This window comes from Mastomys coucha, unplaced genomic scaffold, assembly GCF_008632895.1.
Source record: "Mastomys coucha isolate ucsf_1 unplaced genomic scaffold, UCSF_Mcou_1 pScaffold3, whole genome shotgun sequence".
NCBI lineage: Eukaryota > Metazoa > Chordata > Mammalia > Rodentia > Muridae > Mastomys > Mastomys coucha.
In genome coordinates this window covers 14,564,345-14,584,890 of record NW_022196909.1, presented here as the reverse complement: position 1 = coordinate 14,584,890, position 20,546 = coordinate 14,564,345, and the positions used below count along the sequence as shown (strand labels likewise).

General features: G+C 38.9%; 1 protein-coding gene across 1 annotated transcript in view; it reads left to right on the top strand.

Annotated features, from left to right (window-relative positions):
* The first annotated feature begins 2,996 nt into the window (after nucleotides 1-2,996).
* LOC116074750 (heat shock factor protein 2) overlaps nucleotides 2,997-20,546 on the top strand; it is a 23,777-nt gene continuing 6,227 nt past the window's right edge. Inside the window, exons 1-7 of the mRNA XM_031347534.1 lie at nucleotides 2,997-3,306; nucleotides 12,843-12,951; nucleotides 13,101-13,228; nucleotides 14,358-14,482; nucleotides 16,290-16,365; nucleotides 18,106-18,167; nucleotides 19,332-19,419. Coding sequence (XP_031203394.1) covers nucleotides 3,214-3,306; nucleotides 12,843-12,951; nucleotides 13,101-13,228; nucleotides 14,358-14,482; nucleotides 16,290-16,365; nucleotides 18,106-18,167; nucleotides 19,332-19,419 — 681 coding nt within the window. The 5' untranslated portion in view covers nucleotides 2,997-3,213. The remainder of the gene's footprint in view (nucleotides 3,307-12,842; nucleotides 12,952-13,100; nucleotides 13,229-14,357; nucleotides 14,483-16,289; nucleotides 16,366-18,105; nucleotides 18,168-19,331; nucleotides 19,420-20,546) is intronic.

Below are 20,546 nucleotides of genomic sequence, written 5' to 3'. Positions count from 1 at the left end.
CATTATTATGTCGCCTTTTCAAGAATCTGATGTTTTCTCAGTGCTAATAGCTCTTAGCCATATAACTCCAATTTGAACTAATCTTAGCCACCCCCTCCATTTCTTCCTTAGTCAACAAAAATATTTGTACTGACTGACAGTAAATTAAAAGGGCTTTTCTGGTGATTAGGTAGACTACATCTTATCCAAATGACTTTTTTAAAGCTGAAATTATTCATGTGATAGATATTTATCGAGCAGTTTCTATGTTATTAGCACTGTGTTTAGTGCTAAATACCTGGGGTGCACAAGGGAAGTAGTCTACCAGACTAATGAGGGTGCTGGGGAGTAAATGAGCAACTGCAGTATGATAAACTTTATGAAGCCAGAGCTATGCTTCCACAAGCTATGGGAGCCCACAGGAGGAACAACTAATCCAGAGTTAGAGGTCATGGAAGACTAAGCAGATGGTTAGCATTAGTATGCTTGAGTATTCATTGATTTATTTAACAAATATTATATACACAGGCATTACAGACAATATGTCTCTATTAAATATTTTCATAATCTAGTATAAATCCAATACGTTCTTATAATCTAGCATAGAAAGTAGATGAACAAAAAAGTGCCATTAGTTAAATGGGATAATACAGCATTAAGGAAGGTTTTACAGAAATACGTATTCTGTATTAGTGAGGGTTCTCTAGAGAAATAGAATTGATGAAATGAATACATATATTCATTTATATATTTTATATACATCACCATGTATATATATACATTATATATTATGTATGATTTATGTATATTCATGTATATATTATACACACAAGCATACACATGGGATTAATTAGAGTGGCTTACAAGGCAAGTCCAACAATATCTATCTACCTCTGTGGAGTCCAGGAATTCATTAGTTCTTCAGTTCTTGAAGCTGAATGTCTTAGCTGTTCTTCAGCTGATTTTGGAATCCAAGGCATGAAGTTGCTAGCCAAAGCAAGAACAAGCAGGGAAACCAGCAAGGGCTTCCTTCTTTCATATTCTATTCAGGCTGCCGGCAAAAGTTTTGGCCCAGATTTAAGCTGGACCTTCCTGCTTCAAAAGATCTGAATTTAGGGTGCATCTTTCTACTTTGGATTATTCAATCAAGAAGACACCCTCATTAGTGTATCCAGCCACTCGGGGTTTTTACTAAATTCCAGATGTAGTCAAGTCGACAACCAAGAAGAGTTGTCATAAATTCTGTGTGGAATTCTGCTTGACCCTGCAGGCTGAGAACATGACGGAGCTAACAGCATGCCAGAATTTTATAGAGACATGAAAGAATATGAATAGTTACCTGCAGTACAGCTATCAAGGGTGACAAAGACATGAACAGAGATCGACAGTGAGTGGACTGAAGGATGATAATGGGATCACAAAAGATCTGTGCCATTTTACCAGGACAGGACTTGTTCTGGAAGCATGGAACACCACTGGGTGGTTTCCCGTCTGGAAGTGGCTGTTAAGATTTGTGTTTCAAAAACATGTTTGTAAGCGTGCAGTGATGGATCAGAAACACTTTCTTAGGGCTTGACCTTGTCACGGAAGAATAGCAGGATTTTCACTGCCATTTTATCTGTGAGGCTCTGGGACTGAAAAATATTCCCAAACTGAGGTTAAAGCAACACATCATCGCATTGGAATGTGGTTGGAAACTTTCTAGCCAACTCACTTTGGGAATCTGGCTACAGAGTTGGTTCCGATATTAGCTTGGTGTAATTGGTTGAACAGAATTTGTCCCAACCTGAATCAGACCCTTTGAAGCCTCCTCTTTGGGTTGCTGTGAGGATTATATATGATAAGACATGTAAAGCCCTTGTCAGATAAGACCTCACCAAATATTAGTCTTTTTTTTTAATCACAATTACCCCATCATATATCTGATTTTTTATGTAGCAAACAGTGCTGTATATGACTATGTTCAGTATATGCTTACTGAAAAAGGTGTACATATACACGCGTGTATATGTGTGTGTGTGTGTGGGTGGGTGTGTATGTGGTTCTTTCATTAGCCCAGGATTACCTGGAGCTTACTACTTAACCCAAGCTGGCCTCCGCTGCTCCACAGTTCTACCTCAGCCTCCAGAGGGCATGACTTACAGAATCAAGACACTATGATCTGCTATAAAGTAACAAATAAAACAAAAAAAAAGTTACAAAAAAATCTTTTTTTTTCAGAGGTCCACATTATTATAGGTACTCTTCATGGGTAGAAAGACTCGTTGTCACTGAATGGGAAATGGCGCTAAAGAAGCTGTTCCAAATCACATTTTGCCAGAGAAAACCTCTGTGAGGTGCATGCAGAACAGTCATTTTGACTCGGATACTCTAAAACTAGACTTGTTGCTTTTGAACTGGGTTTATGGCAGGCACCTGATGCTTGCTGAATTGAGAAAAGCATGTAAGTTGCTCTTAACAGATGCTGGCTTCTTATAGTCTAGATAATAGCAAGTACTGCGCAAATAGGGAGCTATTATTGATGCTTCAGGTTTTGACAAAAGTGTCTTTAAATGAGTCATTTTCTCCCATGAAAAATGTATTTTAAAAAAATGCTCATTATCTTTAAGACAATTTAAACCAGGGGCCTAGCCTATCTGCTAGCAAGCAGCTCCCTGCCCCACGTGATGTATTCCTTTCTTTAGACTCGAGCAAATTACTCTTCGCCGGCCAAACTTATGAGTCAACCGGCCTTGGGCGTTTCTGCACTCTGCCAGCCACAGCCCGTGCACCCAAACCCGTCCCATGTGAATCCACTAAACAAGGTTTCTCTGGACCCAATATCAGTGCCTTAACAGAGAGGCCTGCCTAAAAGGTAACAGAGAAGGCTGGACCACTCCTGGACCCACCCCTCCTCGCGGCAGCAGCCAATCGCTTTGCTCCGTGGTGCCCCCGATGCCTCGGATTGGACTCGCAGAAGCCGGGCGCGGGAGCAGGAGCGCGGGGGTGGAGCGCGAAGCCTTGTCCATCACGTGCGGCCGCGGGGTCTCTCCGCCTTCCCCGCGCGCCCCGCGGCGCCGAGGGGGCGGAGCCCGAGACCCGCCGCGCCTGCGTGCTGTGCGTTCCCCGGGAGCAGCAGCTGCTGCCCCTGCCGCTGCTGCTGCCGCCGCCGCCGTCGCTGCCGCCGCCGCCGCCGCCGCTGCCGCGACCTCCACGTTCGGGAGTAGAATTCGGAATCCCTGCGCCCGGCTAACAATGAAGCAGAGTTCCAACGTGCCGGCTTTCCTCAGCAAGCTGTGGACGCTGGTGGAGGAAACCCACACCAACGAGTTCATCACCTGGAGCCAGGTACAGTCGGGGACGCGGTGGCCTCGGGTCCCCCTTGTCGAACCGACTCGGCTCGGCTCGGCTCGGCTCGGCTCGGCTCCGCTGGGCTGGGCTGGGCTGGGCTGGGCTGGGCTAGGCTCGGCGGCTCCCGCGGCCTGCGGCGGCGCGCGGCCTCCCCCACCCCGCGCGGACAGACCCCCGGCTTTGTGTGCGCGGTGAGCCGAGCCCCGCAGGCTCCGTTCGCCTCCGGCCGCGCGCCCGCCGTGGGGGAGGGGCGCCCTGGTAACGGTCCCGCCGGTCCCGGGAGCTCGGAACCGGCCCCGGGCCGCGCGATTTGCACACTCATCCTCCGTCGTCTGCTCGCCACGGGGCGCGGAGGTCGCGGAGCCCCGGGCGGGCTAGAGGGCTAGAGGGCGAGCCCGGGGCTTATCGAAAGAAATCACCTCCGGCAGGGATTGCTTGCCCCAGCCACGGGGATCTTTTATGATGATAATGGGAAAATGTGCACACCCAGACCGCTCTTCCCGCGAGCTTTTTAATTTTATCTATTTATTTTATTTATGTAGTTTTAACATAGAAATTCCCCAGGTATTGTTTGAAGGCTGGGTCATTTGTTTGTTTAATCGCTTCTTTAAAATGATTATTCTAGTAAAAGTGCCTATAGACCGTGCTTAGTAACTTAGCGACTCGGAGTTAAAAAACGAGTCGTTAAATTTCACAGAATAGTTGCTGCCAGAGTGGTATGTGGTTGCCTTGATCAGTTTGACCCAGAGTCTCCTTATAAATAAAGATGACCTTAATCAAGCCCGGTATCTTGCCTGGTCTAAGTTATGCGTTAGATGGATGCGTTGCCTAGGTGACCCAAGACCCTCCCTCCCCCCAGTTCCACACAAAGATTCTTTGCAGAGTGATTATTTACATCACTTGTGTCTTTGCTTTACTGGACGCGCAATTCTTGGATTGTTCAAATCACTTCATGAAGGGGATCGGTTCCTCTTACTGGAGTTGATGACTTTTTCGGGGTATTTTCATGTTCACAGTTTTTGAGATGAGTAAGTGGGAAATACCTAGCTATATGTCAAATAAATGTTATCTCCTCCGTTGCTTTTGTGTTCTTTTCTGTTGTTAAAACAAGTTTTTACCCTTGCGTGCTTTTAATAGATAACAGCAATAGAATATACCTGATATTTGGACAACTATGTCACTGAATTTTGCTGAGTATTAGTGCCAATTTTTAAAATTTTTCTTTCTAGTATTTAATTATTGTGTGTACTGTCACACGGGTGCCCCACCCCCACCCCCTGCTGGTTGTGTAGACTAAGCAATTGATTAATTTGATACATTGGTCCAAAGACGTGAAAATAAGAAAGGCAGCTACCAGCATGAACTTAAAATAAACAGACGGCTCATGCTTTTCATCAGTCAGAGGATTAAAGGTTGACAAGGCTGGATCAGTCCAGACTGCTTCTCAGCTGTCTTTTCACATTAGAAACCGGACTGAAATATATTCTTTTCCCCAGCCAAGCTGAGTTTATTGAATTTCTTAAGCTTGGAAAAAAGCCGTTTATTTGTACTGTCTAAAAGTTCTACACAAATGTATTGGCGATTGGTTCTAATTAAACGGTATTGTATAAGTGGCCTGATAACTTCAAATTAGCCAAAACATTTTTATAACTTTCTTGCTTTTGATCGTTATGGACTGTGGAGAATTTAAACTAGTGCATAAGCGTGAAATCTTTTCTAAGATTTGTTTATTTGGTTATTTTATGTATGTGAGTACACTGTAGCTGTACAGATGGTTGTGAACCTTCATGTGGTTGTTGGGAATTGAATTTTTTTGTTGTTGTTGTTTTTTCGAGACAGGGTTTCTCTGTGTAGCCTTGGCTGTCCTGGAACTCACTCTGTAGACCAGGCTGGCCTCAAATTCAGAAATCCTCCTGTCTCTGCCTCCCAAGTGCTGGGATTAAAGGCGTGCGCCACCACCACCCAGCTGGGAATTGAATTTTTAGGACCTCTGCTCCACGCTCCAGTCAACCCCACTTGCTACAGTCAACTCCACTAGCGGAGTCCTGCCTGCTCTGACCCAAAGATTTATTTATTATTGTACATAAGTACACTGTAGCTGACTACAGATGCACCAGAAGTAGGAGTCAGATCTCATTACAGGTGGTTGTGAGCCACCATCTGGTTGCTGGGATTTGAACTCAGGACCTTTAGAGGAGCAGTCAGTGCTCTTACCAGCTGAACCATCTTGCCAGACCACTAAATGTGAAATCTTATTAATTGTAAATGAAATAAGCTACTTAATTGCTTTCATTTATCGTATTAAGTCTCAGTTTATATTTTTAACTGCCCATTTCTAATACACCAATAGGACAGTCAAAGTGTAAACTCAGTGGGGTATTGGTTCTAGACACACAGTTGGTGCCTTAATGTTTGAGTCACTGAAACTGTTACATTTAAAATGTAATGGGTTTGATTGGAATGGAGTAACAGGTGTTCTGAGGTAGATATGAAGTGGCCCAGAACATTTGTAGATGACAAAGTCATATTTATTGTATTGTCAAAGGTTGAACACCCCGGATGGAATACTATTTGGGATGCCAATACTGAAAGGTCCACTTTAAGCCGATGTTGATGGAAAACCAAAATAAGTCTTTTTTTTTTTTTCTCTTTTAAAAAAAGATTTTAATTGTGTCCTTGTCTGTGTGTGCATATTTGAATGAGGGCAAGAGAGAGCGAGCCAGACTTCCAAGTCTTGGACTTTGGACTGTTAGGAGCCTACCCACATGAGTGGTAGGAACCTAACTGGGGTTCTCTCTGAGCAGTGACTCTCTCTTAGCTGCTGAGCTTTCTCTACAGCCCTACTGTGGTCTTCTAAAAGTTTCTGTTTGCCTGCCTAGCTTCCTTTAAATTTGTATTTAATTATAGACGTGATTTTTAGCATTTATACTGGCTCAGTGGCTATCACTTTAAGGCCTTTTAAAAGCAGAAGCTCTGGGAACTAAGCAAACTTTTATGCATCCCTATGTTCTACAGTGGTAGAAAATCACATACTCCTTTAGCTTGAGTATAAACCAAAGAAAGAAACCTTTTCACCTGTATTCTGGAAAGCTTGACTTAATAGTCCTAGAGGTCTATATAAGTTCACTTTTCCTAGAAATTTGTTATGTGACAAAATTGAAAAAAGAATATTCTCGTTATCCTTAAATACAAAAATATGATAGCTTGAGCTATGAAAATTATACTGAATGAGTTATCAAGTCAGAGTAGTAGGTATTATATCCAGACTATTTTTTTTTTAAATGTATTTTTAGTCTTCTCAACAAAGTTTCCTTTATGGTATTTTGGAGTTTTACAAAGCTTTTTTTTTTTTTTTTGCTTTAGTAAACATAATCTAAGACAGAGATAAAATCTTTAGACCCCTGAAGATGTTTTAATGTAACACTGGCCCAAAGGGAGCACATTTAACATGGAAACAAATTGAGAAACTTGATACAGAAAAGGGTTTATGAAAGCTAGGTAGAAATTCTTATTGACAAAGAAGAGCTTTTATTTTTATTGATGTTTTCTAAGTGAAGCTCTCTGAAAGAAAGTAATGAAATCTTGGATGGTAATAAGAACACAAAAAGAAAATAAAGCAGGGTAAACACAGTGTTCACAATGAAGATGCAGCCACATCATAGAAGTCATATTTTCAACAGTAAAAGTTTGATAGACTTACTACATTAAGCATATGGAAATAGCAAACTCCTAAGAGTCTAAGGCTAGTTAGAACAGCCACTGTTGAGAGAGATAAGACCCTTCTCACAAGACCAAGATGCAAATCTTTAGGGCAAGTGTGTTCATGGGTTACTAAGTGTCAGAAAGATCATTTATGGGTTGCTGGTTGGTTGACTTGTTGCAGGCTTGTTTCCTCTGTTGGTTACTATTGTTGTGATGAACAAAGGCAACTTCTGGAGAAGATTTGTTTGGCTTCTGTATCCCAGGTCCTGGGCCATTGTGGGGTGTGCACAGAAACACAGGCAGGCACCTGGAGGTAGGAACTGAGGCAGAAGCCTTACAGAAACACCACTTCCTGGCCTGCTCCCTGTGGCTTCCTCCTCATGCTAGCTTACAGCAGTCAGGGTTGTCTGTCTGCCCAGGAGGGGCATTGTACTCAGTAAACTGGGCCCTTCCATTACAAAGGTCAACCAAGAAAATTTGGAACAAGCTTCCCTAGAGGTCATTTGAGGGCATTTTCTCAGTTGAGGCTTCCCTGTCACAATAAAAAACAAAAACCCCAGAAAACTAGTCAACACTCTGGTCAGCTGCCTGATGAATACAGTTTAATTGGGATGTACCCATTCCCATTTTTTTGTACGATTATTTTTGTAGTGCTGGGAATGCTAGGGGTGGTAACCAACCACTTTGCCTTTAAGCCATACCTTGAGCCTTATGCCCAAATATGTTTACATACTGTCCTAGCTGATTTTTGGATAGAAGTAGAATCATGGGTCTTGGGGATTCTGAAATACTGATTTGATTTTGAGAAAAATTTGCCATTCTCCGTCTTAGAGCATCACAGAAAACAGTGAGGAGGTGCCTTCTTAAAAACATGGCTTTGAAACCTCCCAAAGGAGAGGGAGTAACAGAAAAGATGCATTTTTAGCTCCTCTTAACCATACATGAGCCTATTTGCATTGCAGGAGACTCTCCCAAACACACTGGAACCAAGAACCCATCTGAGTTTTATCACTAGTATCCCCTACTGACTTAAGGGTTAGATTGTGACCAAATAAGATATGTAAGAGACTGTTGTTTGCAGATCAGACAATGTGAATAAGTTTACAGCAACACGTTGACAACTTGGCATATAAGCTGAGTGGGGACTATGGAGAGGTTAGGGAAGGTAAGGGAAAGAGCCGTCTAAAGAGCATTTAAGTAGAGACCAGGGTGGTTAGAAAGGATGGATGAGGCAAAAGGACTGAAAACAAGACTTGTCACTATGCCCTATTGGGGGAAACAGGCAGATTCAGATTTGTGATTGTCCTGTCTTTAGGAAGAAGATGACGTTGTGTTGGGCAAAAGCAGACACATTAGGGCCGTAAGGACCTGTGTCAGAATGAGACTGGAACCAGTTAGAAACAATCACAGTTTCTCAGGCTAGTTGCAGTAATGGTGAGAGAAGGTCTTTGATTGGATACCTATTGTAAAGGCAAAGCTTTAGAGATTGGTGGGGAATTCACTGGAAAAGAGACCGAACAGAATTAGCAGTGGCTCATGGGGAAGGGTGTATGTAACTCAGTAGTAAAGGAGCTTGTATGGCATGCTTTAGACTGGATTTCATTCTTAATACCATCTTTTACTTCTCTACTTCCAGGAAAAAAGGGAGGGAAGAAAGCCAGAGGGGAGGGGTACTCAGATTTGGCCTGTGGAAGATAGTGGAAGATTGAGAGGCATGTTAGTTGCAGATTCTGTATGGTCACTTTTTATGTTTGAAATTAAAAGAGATCACTATAATGTGGAACAAGAATGCCTTCTGGAATCTGAACTGGTCCGTGTATAATAAACTAATTAGGTATTTTTGGAATATGGCTGTTGAACTGAAGAAGTTTTACAAATGATTGAAACCCTTCTGTTCTCAAACATTTTGGAGAAGGTATACCAACCCATATTTGAGAATTGTTTTGTTTTGCTTACATTTGATTAGCCACCTTTAGTCACACATATACTTAGTATCATAAGGAGTGGAAATATTCACTACTAGGGACAGAAATATTTCTGAACAGCATGGCTTCTGTACTTCAAGACATCCCAATGGAAGCAGTCAATAGGTTGTTAGGTCCAACTTTGTCCTTGGGGGTCCTGTAGAACCTTTGAGGATGAAGTCACGTGGTTGAAAGAAAGTACTTGGGAAGACAAAGACAAATGGTGTAGTGTGTGATTTTGTCTTCACTGCTTTGAATTCCTGTTGAGTCACACGCACCCGCCCAGGGGCTATCTCAGGTCCAAGGATAAAAGACACACACTACACTGATGGCTCATTTTTAACCTGCCTTATGGTTCAGTGGCTGGGCTCCTCTAAGCCTCCCTTGGGCTAGTGTGCCCTTTCCTTTACTCCTTGCTCAACACTCTAAATCTGACCTTATCTTGTATTGCCCAGTTCCTTCTCCTTGCTCAATGCCCTACATCTGCCTTCCTCAGCTTAGTTGTGTTTCTAATCTCCCACTTTGGGGAATTGGCCAATGACCACTCAACCCAAGATCTCATATGGCTGATGACTCTCTCCCTTGGAAGCATGGTGAATTCTCCTCCTGTGTCTACTAGCCTGCTTGAGGGAACCTGGAAGTTCCTCCTCTTCCCCCCAGCCATTGGCTGCTGGCATCTTTATTGATCGATCTGGAACCAGTTGAAGAACAGGACCTTCAGCGTTCATATGCAGGTTCATGATCAAAGAATCAGAGCCACTCCCTACTAAAAGGAACTAAATGATTTGGTATTTAAATAGAGATAAGGAAAGGCCAATTAGTTAGACTGGAAGGAACAGGAAAAATGAGTAATCAGTAGAGTGAGACCATAGAAGATAGTTCATGTGCTGCTATCAAATGTTTGAAATTTCTGGTGTATATAAACAATTTATGAGTTACAAGAAAATAAGATGTTGATAATTTAACCATAGATTATATACATTGCTTTCCAAAGACATAAAATCAGCTTTTTTTCTGGATAGTTGTGCAGCAGACATTCAGTTAACTTTACCTCTTTAAAGAGAATGTTACCATTCTTAGAAGTTACCAGTGGAGTAAATAGGAAATATTATCTCAAAAAGGCTTTGCTTTAATTTGTATTTCTGTATGGTAATTAGTGAATTCTAAAGTGTTCTTCTGTTATTAGCTACATAGCTTCCTGTTCTGTGGAAAATTTGTATTGTAGACTCTTTTTAAAATCAGTATTGTTATTATTTATAGCAATTCCTTATAGTACGTATTTCCCTACTATTTGTTGTAATTGCATTTCATCATCTTTAAAATTCTTGAAAATTAAGACAATTAAAGTTAAGACAGTTTAATGCATTGGTTAAGTTAAAAGAGAATGAGTGGCTTTACAGTGCTAAATTTGTTTTCCTTAGATCCTTTTATCTTAATACTTAAAGGTCCTGTGCGTTTTGATAATTTATTATTGAGACATTTTACTCTATTATAGTCTCAGATTGTCTTTTCTTTCATGTTTATGGTGATAAATGTACTTTTTCTCTGTCTTAAGTCTATGTGAAATAAATTTTTGTGGGTGGTTTGATGGATCCATCTCATTTTTTTGTTTATTTAGTTGTCCAGCATCTTTATTAACTAGTCCTTTTCTGGATGATTTATACTGCCACCTTTGTGGGGTTTTTGTTTGTTTTTTGTTTGTTTTGTTTTGTAAAACAACACATTTTACCAATGACATCAAATTAATCATTTTTAGCTATTTTTAAGTGTACATTTCAATTACAGTACAGTTTATCTTTTCAAACTAAAATTGCACCTTAACTTCTATTGCTGTGATGCAAATTATTCCTTTTGAGGCTTACAGTTAAGAAGGTGAGTCCATGACCATCAGCATGGGATTGTGACAGGCAGACAGGCATGGCATCAGAGCAGTAGCTAGGAGTTTACATCCAATCTACAAGTGAGAGACAGGGAGAGCTAACTAGAAATGGTGTGGACTTTTGAAACCTGAAAGCTGGTCTCTAGTGATAGCTCCCCAACCCCCCTGAACAAGGCCACACATTCTAATTCTTCCCAAACAGTTCCTCCAACTGGGGCCCGATCACTCAAGTCTATGAAACATGTTCATACAGACAGTTACAAAGTGCCTGGCTGTTAGCAGCAGTAGTCACCTCATCCTGAACTACCCACACTCCCATTCTACTTACCTAGGAAATTGGCTTTTAAACATTCTTAATGTAAGTGGAATCCTACAGTATATCGCTCTTGAGCTGGCATATTTCACATAGAATAATGTCCTTACTGTTCATCCATTTTGTAAAACATGTCAAATGAATCTGATTATTTCATTATATGGGTATACCACATTTTGTTTATTCATTAACCAAAGATGGACACTTAAGTTACTTTTACTTTTTTGGCTTTGTGACTTATATTACCGGGGATCATGGGGTACCCATATCTCTTCAGGTTCTTTTTCTGTTTTATAGTGTTTATACAGAGTAGGAATTATTGACTGCTTTAGCAATTACTTAATTTTTGTGTGTTTGTTTTTAGCAACCTTTGTACTATTGTTTCACAAGAGCTGTCCTATCTTCTATCCGGCTAGCAATTCATAATGGTTCAGATTCCTTCACACCTTTAACATGCCTTTGCTAAAAGCCATTTTGACGTGCTGGGAAGTAGTGCACTGAACTGTCTCAGTCTCGGTTTCTGACGGTTGGTGAATATGGAGCATCTTTCATGTGTTTATTGGCAATTTATAAATCTTTGGGAAAATGCTGCTGAAAGTTCTGGCTTATTAATGAGCTTTTTTGTCTTTTGGATTGTGGATGGTGTATATCCATTGTGAATGTGTGTCACACATATGTGTCACGTATATGATTTACAACCAGCTTTCCCATCCTGTGCTTGCTCTTTTTCATTCTCTTTTTTTTTTTTTTTGAGACAGAGTTTCTCTGTGTAGTCCTGGCTGTGTTCTTTTTCATTCTTGCTCATGTTCTACATACAATACTTGTTAAACTCCATATGTTCCCATATTTCTGATTTTGCTTATGTTGCCCGTATTTCAGTGTTATATTCAAGAGATCATTTCCAAATCCACTGTCATGAATTTTTTTGTCATAAGATTTAGGTCTTTGATCCTAATGGGTTCTAATGGGTTTAGGTTTTTGATCTATTTTGAGTTAAATTTTGTAAATGATGTCAGGTAAGAATTCAGCTGTATTGTTTTATATGTGTGTTTCTTGTTTTTTCAATACCATTTGCTAAAAAGACTGGTAATTTTCTCATCAAGTTGCCATGAAACTTGAAAATTCTCTGACAGTTTATTACTGGGCTATTTTGTTTGTTTTTGTTTGTTTGTTTTTTTCTGTTGCTTTGTCTTCCTCCAGTTCTATGGTGTTTTGATTATTGTAGTTTTGTAGTAAGCCTCTAATTGTTCAGGGCCATGTACCACACTCTACTGAATTTAATCTTGTAACCAGAAAACTGTCTGAATTCTTTTATAGTTTTTTCATTGTCGTGTACGAAAATGTGGTTATATATGTTGTGGATAGTGGTAAAATAGTGATTTACCAACTTATTGTTGTCCATTTACTTTAGCGTTAAAATAACTTAATAGTTCTGGCTAACATATTTGGTCTTTTGCATTCCTAATAGAAATTCTTCTAATATTTCATCACAGAATATGATGAAGCTTTTGGTTTGAAGCTGAAATTGAAAAACATTCTTGTAGTTTGACTTGTAATTGTAGAGTTTTTGTTAGTTTTGTTTTTCCATTTTCAGAAAGAGAGTTGGCCTGGAGGTATCTAGGTACCAAAGCTGAACTTAACTAATTGACATTTCTGGGTTTTGTTTGATTTTTAGAATGGACAGAGTTTTCTGGTCTTGGATGAGCAAAGATTTGCAAAGGAAATTCTTCCCAAGTACTTCAAGCACAATAACATGGCAAGCTTTGTGAGACAACTAAATATGTGTGAGTATGACCAGTGGTTTGCTGGAAGAAGCTGCCAACAGCCACTGATAAGCCAGCTCTTCTCATTAAAATAACAGTGTATTTCTGTATAAACTTCTTTAATTTTTGACTTGTCTAATATTAGCCATGTAAATTTGAATCTTTGTCAGATGGCTTCCGTAAAGTAGTACACATTGAATCTGGAATTGTCAAACAGGAAAGAGATGGCCCTGTTGAGTTTCAACATCCTTATTTCAAACAAGGCCAGGATGACTTGCTGGAGAACATTAAAAGGAAGGTGAGCTTCTGCTGCTGACATGAACTAACTAGTGAGGTGCGATTTTCTTTTAAGCCACTGAATTTAAATTAAGAGTGTACAGAAAAGGCTGGGTGTGTTGGTACACACCTGTAATCCCAGCACTCGGGAAGCAGAGGCAGAGGGATCGCTGCAAGTTTGAGTCCAACTTGGAGTAGACAGGGAGTTCCAGGCCAGTTTGGAGTGTTTGGACACTCCAGTTTGGACAGTTTGGAGTGAGACCCCGTCTCAGTGACCCCCAATAATAACAAATAAATAGTGAAAGGAACATACAGGAATACAGCACTATGCCTTTTGAGACAAACTAGACTAGCAAAGTGTTGATGAATCACCTGACTCTTCCGTCACTTATTGTCTAAGCTCAGTGGTGCTGAGAATGCTACAGTCTTCACTTTACCATGTGGGGCCAAAGGGTGGCTACACATAGGGGCGCTTACTCCTGAGCTGCCTGAGAGGAAAAGTCAAAGCCAAGTATCTTCTGCTGAAATGAATGTCTTTACTAAATCCATAAAAGGTAGATAGAAAGAACAGGGATATGGCCCCTTAGCAGGACACTTGACTAGCACCCTGAAAACCCTGGCTTCAGTTCCCATCACCAATGCGTGGAAGGTGGTGGTGAAACGGGCAAAGAAATGCGTGTACATATAGCTCGGTGGCTGAAATATGTAAGTCTCAGTTAACACGCACAAGTCCTCCACTTCAATCCTAAATTCTGCAAAATAATAAAAGATGAAGAGTCCATGGGAGAAAGTTACCTACTGTGCAACTATATTACTATATACTGTGAATTAAATGTGGGATATTATAGTAAAGAGGCTGGGAAATGATAAGGAATTTGACAGAGGGGATAAACCAAAACTCATATTCCTGCTTACTCCATTATAATGAGATAGCTTACTCCTAAGAAAGCTAGGTAAAAATAAAGTGATCATTCCTTGCTTTCTCTTGTATTGAACTATGAAGTATATTCTTGTTTTAGAATTTATCTAGAAATTTGTAATCACATTTCACTTCTTTAATAAGCTACAGAGACTTTCTTAAAATAGGAAGTTTTGATTTACAATCACGGGGCTTAGTATATATTTAATTTTCTAAATTTGTGTTTTGGAAGGTTTCATCTTCAAAACCAGAGGAAAATAAAATTCGTCAGGAAGATTTAACAAAAATTATTAGTAGTGCTCAGAAGGTTCAAATAAAACAAGAAACTATTGAGTCCAGGCTTTCAGAATTAAAAAGGTAAAACTATTGTTTCCAAATATAATCCTGATATTATGGAGGCTGGGGTTTGTGTGTTGGGGTTTGGAGATTGTCTGGTGTTTTAAGTAGTCTTTAGTAGCCAAGATCAATGTGGGTTTTTGTTTGTTTGTTTTGCCTGTAAATGTTAGTTTGCTTTACTTTTAGTGTGTAGTTGTAAAAATAATAATAATAACCTAATAATAAGTTTTAATTATGATTGTCAGAAGAATATATAAATCTAGCCATGAAACTGGTCTTGATTATGGTCTTTAAGTAAGTAGTGTAGTAAATTATACATAGATTAGTTTTCATTTGGGCTTCATATGTAAATGACTTTAAAAGTGTATGTCTCCCTGTGGCTTAGGAAAAAGTATGGCATAGGAGAGTTGTCTTACTTGGTACTGCACAGAGATGCAGGAGAAGGCTCCACAAGCCTCTTACCTTCAAAAGCATGTGTTACCTTGTTTTCATTGCGTTACCTAGTAGCATTTTCTTAACTACCATACTCATAATGTATATAGATTAAGTGTGTTTCATTCTTACAGATCTGAGGTTTTCCCTTAATTACAAGAGCCAAAGAATAGTTATTTTACACATTCTATTTTACATTTTTGCTGTTAGTTTTTAATTCAAATATATTCATGATGAGTGATTTTGGACTTTGATTCTTTGTTTGCAAAGGCCTTAAACTTTCCAATTTTCCTTATTTTATCTAACTAGCTGTGTTATTTGTTCTATTTGTCTTCTGTCAGCAGTGTCCTTTAATCTAATTCAAGAATTCGATTATTTTTTCATCCTGTAACTCTTAGTGGTAACAATCTTCTATCAGTAGACAGCTAGCAGCAGTTTTAAGTTTGATTTTTGAAAACAGTGATTATAAAGTAATTAAACCAGTTTCCTTTCTGATACCTCCATATGTGAACCCACCAACCTTTTTTTTTTTAAGTAATAGTACAGATTGAGGAAGATAACTTCATATAAGTATTTGATAGTTGAATTATCCTTCTATATTAACTCTGCTAATATTTACATAGTACAATTTCAGTTTTACAAGACAAGAAAGAAGTGAAAGGAATTATACCTATTGGATAAGTTACTGAATTTCCTTCTTTAAAAACACTTAGAGGTGTTCCTTTGCTTCCTGAGAGGGTTTGAGGCAGACCTTCAGATAGCTGTAGGGTCTAACAGACTTTCTATTGCTCTAATGCTTGTAGATTTATCTCAGTGATCTAGGGCAAAGTCCCTTCTCTCCTCCATACTTAAGTGTCATCTATGCAGTGAAGAACATGATTCTTTTCTTGGCTGTGCTTATGGAAGTTTAGTGACTCGTACATGTAAGATGATAAGCACAGTGCCTGGAGAACATCAAACGCTGGTCAGGGTTACGTTCCTTTGTTTCCTGAAGCAGTTAACAAAGTCTGAAGACACTTGCAATCCTGTTGGAACTTAGTATATGTTTAATTAAGCAAATAGTAACAAACCCAGTTATCATAAGGAGTAGATTACCTGCTACTATATACATGTAAGTAAGTATGTATCTTTCCCCCTGTACTGTTGTGACTAGTAGAAAATACAGTTAAATGGTTATGGTATAGGAGAAGTAGCAGAGTCCCCCAATATTGTTTCTTTAGACGAGGTCTCACTGGTTAGCCTACGTTTGTCTTGAACCTGTAGTTCTTCTACCTCTGCCTGCCTCCTCTCACCCCTTGAGTTCAAGTTCTCTGGCTTTGTTGAATTAAAAACTGTTGAGACTTGATCTTCTGACCCAGTCTTTTTTGTTTGGGTTTTTAAATAAATGTTCATACAGTGAGAATGAGTCGCTTTGGAAGGAGGTGTCAGAATTAAGAGCTAAGCATGCACAGCAGCAACAAGTTATTCGAAAGGTAAGATACTTCTCGCCTGTCCCGTACTCTCCATTTGCTTGTTTGTATTCTGTGTTTGTGTTTGACTGTTCTGTGGACTTTTTCCTGTTGCTTTTTACTCTCATAGCTATAGTTAATTTTTAAGTCATTTGACCCAACTAAGAGTTCAGCAGTGCTCTTTCCAGTGTATGCTGTAATACACTGAGCTTAGCATATAAGTAGTTAAAATAAAGTAATAAAATAAATTCAGCATACTGAACTGAATCAAAGGAGGACTTACTTAGAATCTGCCTATGGCATTGTGTCCTTGTCATTTCATCTTTACATTCCAACTTCCATTTGTTATTAAGTAAAGAAACATGAGAGCAATAAAGGGATCTATTTTTTGCTTATGAGTAAACTAGGCTCATAGCAACAGGTTCTTCTGAGGGGAGGGTGGGGAGTGATGAATCTTGTTCTTGCCTGAAAAGGCACTTGAGCTAAAAATAAACTGATGACTGACAGGTTTTGGGTGTAGTGAGCAGCCTTGGGACAGAGATGAAGAACAGTTGTCACATGTGGCCGATGATTAAAACAGTATACTCATGTTATAAAGTAAAATAACATTAAGGTTAAATATAATTGAGTTCAATTCTCAGTGTTTCAAGTATATATTTTTTTAACTTCTGTATGCAATTCTAGTGCATAGCCTTAATTGTTAAAGAGAGTTAAAATAACAGGTGTTTTTAAGTTTGTACTTGATAAGCCTCTGTTACTATGTTTCACAAGACAGCATTTTGGTGAATATTAACTACTTAATCTGCACTTTGTTTTTTCAAAAAACAAAAAATTAGTGAAGTTACAACAGGACTTCAGTTTTTGACCAGCACTTTTCCTGTTCAACTTTGAAGTTTGAGTATGATGTGTAATATGGGTATATGTAGTATAATAGACTTAGTTGATATTCTATTTTAATCATGTAATTAAATTTCATAAGCATATAAAACCCTATGGAGTCTGAACAGTCCTCCGAGTACTTTGGCCTTTTTCAGACACCAGAACACTTGGGTCATTATTGCTCACACACTTCACTTCTTGGCATCTATGGTAGCAAGGCGACAATAAAATTTCAAGTCATACTGTAAGCCACAGTGGCTCTCACAAAGGTTACCTAGAAGGTTCCTAAACACCTAGTTAACACATGCGTTGCTGGACTCCATCAGAATTCAGATGGAGCAGTGAGGTTGAGGATTAAATGTCTAAGAAGATACTAGATCAGCGCAGCTAGCTAGCCATGTGTCTTACAAAAAGAAACAAGCCTATAAAATAAGAATGCTTAGTTAGGTCTATTTGTTTAGTAAAATTTCCTCTAAATTTAGCAGATATTTAAAATTTACTATGTCTGTAGCTTGGACAAGCGTCCATGGATGGTAAAACTGGCCAGTATCCTCTTTCAAACCTGAATTTTATGATCCGTTCTGAGCTAGTGATTGCTTTTGCTTCTAATTACCTTACCTTTGTTAGAAATGTTTCTCATACAACAGTCTGTCTTTTCTGCACCACAGTGCTGTCTTCCTGAGAAAGCAAGTCTCCTGTGTTAAGACTGGGAAATATAATGGCGTAGCATGATTTGTGTATGTTTTAGAGTCATTTATTGAGCACACTGCTTGAAGGCACAAAGCTGGGTAGTAACTAATGTGATTTCATATAATTTGCAAAGTCTTTTTTTTTTTTAATTTGCATAGTCTTTGGTGAAAGAATTTTATTTACTTTTCCTCTCAGATTGTCCAGTTTATTGTTACATTGGTTCAGAATAATCAACTTGTGAGTTTAAAACGTAAAAGGTAAGTTTTTGAGTTTTGGCTTACAAACATTTTAGTGTTGAATCATGAATTCCTACTTGCTGAGTAAGCACAGCTTTCCCTTGTTAAATTATGTTAGCATTTCAAGAGTAATCTTAGCAGGGTGGGGGCCCTTTCTACAATACTTAGGATAGTAGAAATAGTTGAGAATTTTTTTTTTCAGATTTGGGATATTTGCAAACCTATGATTACCTGTGATGAAATTTATGTCTGAGTTCAAATTTTTGTGTTTTGTGTGCACACAGTCTGAAAGTAATTATATATAATATCTTTAATAATTTTGTACATGAGTCATACAGCTAAAAGGGCTAAAAAATTTTCATCTCATAGGCCCTTAGTTCACCATGGCCCATCACATAAGTATGAGTGAATTTTCCATTTGTGCAGTATGTTTGTAATAAGGTTACACGTTTTGGATATATGCAACCTGTTTATCCTCTCATTGTCGATCCTCGTGATGATCTATTGCTCCTCCCTTCCCTCCCCCCGCCTTCCTTCGAGAGGGTCTTACCTAGATACCTGGAAGTGGCCTCCAACTCACCACCTCCCTTGTCTGCCTCCTGAGTGCTGGGGTTGCAGACAGGCGTAGACATGCACAGCTTCCTGCTCGTGTCTGTAGGAAGGAAGGATAGGCCCGTGGTCACTTAGTAGGCTTGCAGGTGGTACTGAGTTGTTATCCGTGTTAACAGTTCAGAGTAGCATTAGGAGGCCCTAGTGAGGAAGGTAGAGAATCAAATAGTATTTGTTTTATTTTAAATTTAGTAGACTTGGCAATTTAAAACCTTAATGATAGGTTGTAATGCATATAAATATATTAGCTGTTGATGCCATTGTCACATCTGAACTAGAAGGACAATTGACAAAGGCATAGATGGACAGAGAAGAAGGTGAGCTATAAGGTTTAAGATTTTGACAGTTTATAAATAAAAGTCTGTGGCTTTAATTCTATTGCCTTTTATTCTGTGATACTACTTTTTTAAAAGCTAGGTATACTTTGTATGGAGTTGAATAGTTCTAAAGAGTTTCTGTTGTATCCTTATTGAAAGCTTTCATTCACTATTGAAGTAAGTATATGAGTAAATTATTAGAAACCTTTTATTCTTTCATTTTCAGGGTGGAATTAAATATTACAATTCTTATTTACAGGCCTCTACTTCTAAACACAAATGGAGCCCCAAAGAAGAATCTATATCAGCATATAGTCAAAGAACCAACTGATAATCACCATCATAAAGTAAATTTTAATGTATTTTATATTTATGTCTCAAACTAAGTTTTATTATGGCAGTGTTTCATGCAGTCAAAGCCGTTTAGTGAATAATAATGTAAGTGCTCATTCCCCAGCTCTGTTACACCATGACATTTTTATTATTTGCTGTGGAGTATTTTAAGAGATGTCGTTACAATACAGTCGCTTCTTTCCAAGCTTCCTAGTTGTCACTGCCATGGCTGTTTGTTATGTGGTGAATTCAGCGCTGTCACTGTTAGTTTGCATGTATCTGCATGGGATAGAGATGATGGTGTTTCAGCGCTGTGCGGTGGGTGCTGCGTGGAGTTCATCTGGGAGCTCTACCTCAACCGTGTGGCCCGTTTTAACTTCTGGAATTGAGAAACGGGTTTTTTGTGATGCTGTGTAAGTTGAAGAGTGCAGTGATATCATCGTAGTGTAACATGATTATGGAATTTTCTGCGACTTCTTTTCATAACTATGTGCCAACTAGAGTACTTTTCTCTAGCAATTACAAAATAGTTGTCCATGATTTTGTTTTTGCTATAGACTATATAACTTGTGAACATCTAATTGCAGATGAGTCTACCATCAAACTAGTTGAGCCTTATGATACTGTCCTCTCTCCCTCCCTCTCTATTTCTCTCTCTCTCTCTTTTTCTCTCATTGATAATCCTGGTTTTTTTTTTTTTCATTTTTGATACACAAGAGATCAGAGCTGAATGTATGAACAGCAAGGCAAATGCTGTCCTACTAAATTACTGTTGTTATTTTGAATTGTTAGAATTTTCAAATATTGTGTCAGATTAACTGTTGAGCTGTTGAAGTTTTGTTTGTCTGTTTTCCCCCCGGGACATTGTTAACTTTATATCTCAGTGTTCTGCCCCTTTCTCTTTCTTTTTTTTTTTGAACTTTTATTGCATTATCAGAAAAGTTACATGATTTCAATTTATCTGAATTTGTTAACATTTAAAAACATTTTAATTAAATAGAGTTGAATCACATTCTTGTTCCCCTTTTGTACCACCGCTCCTCCCATAGACTCCCCCTTTAATACCTATAATATTTTTTGTCATATTCCTTAAAATTTATAAAAATATTATAACAATAAAAATAAGTATTATAAAAGTTGT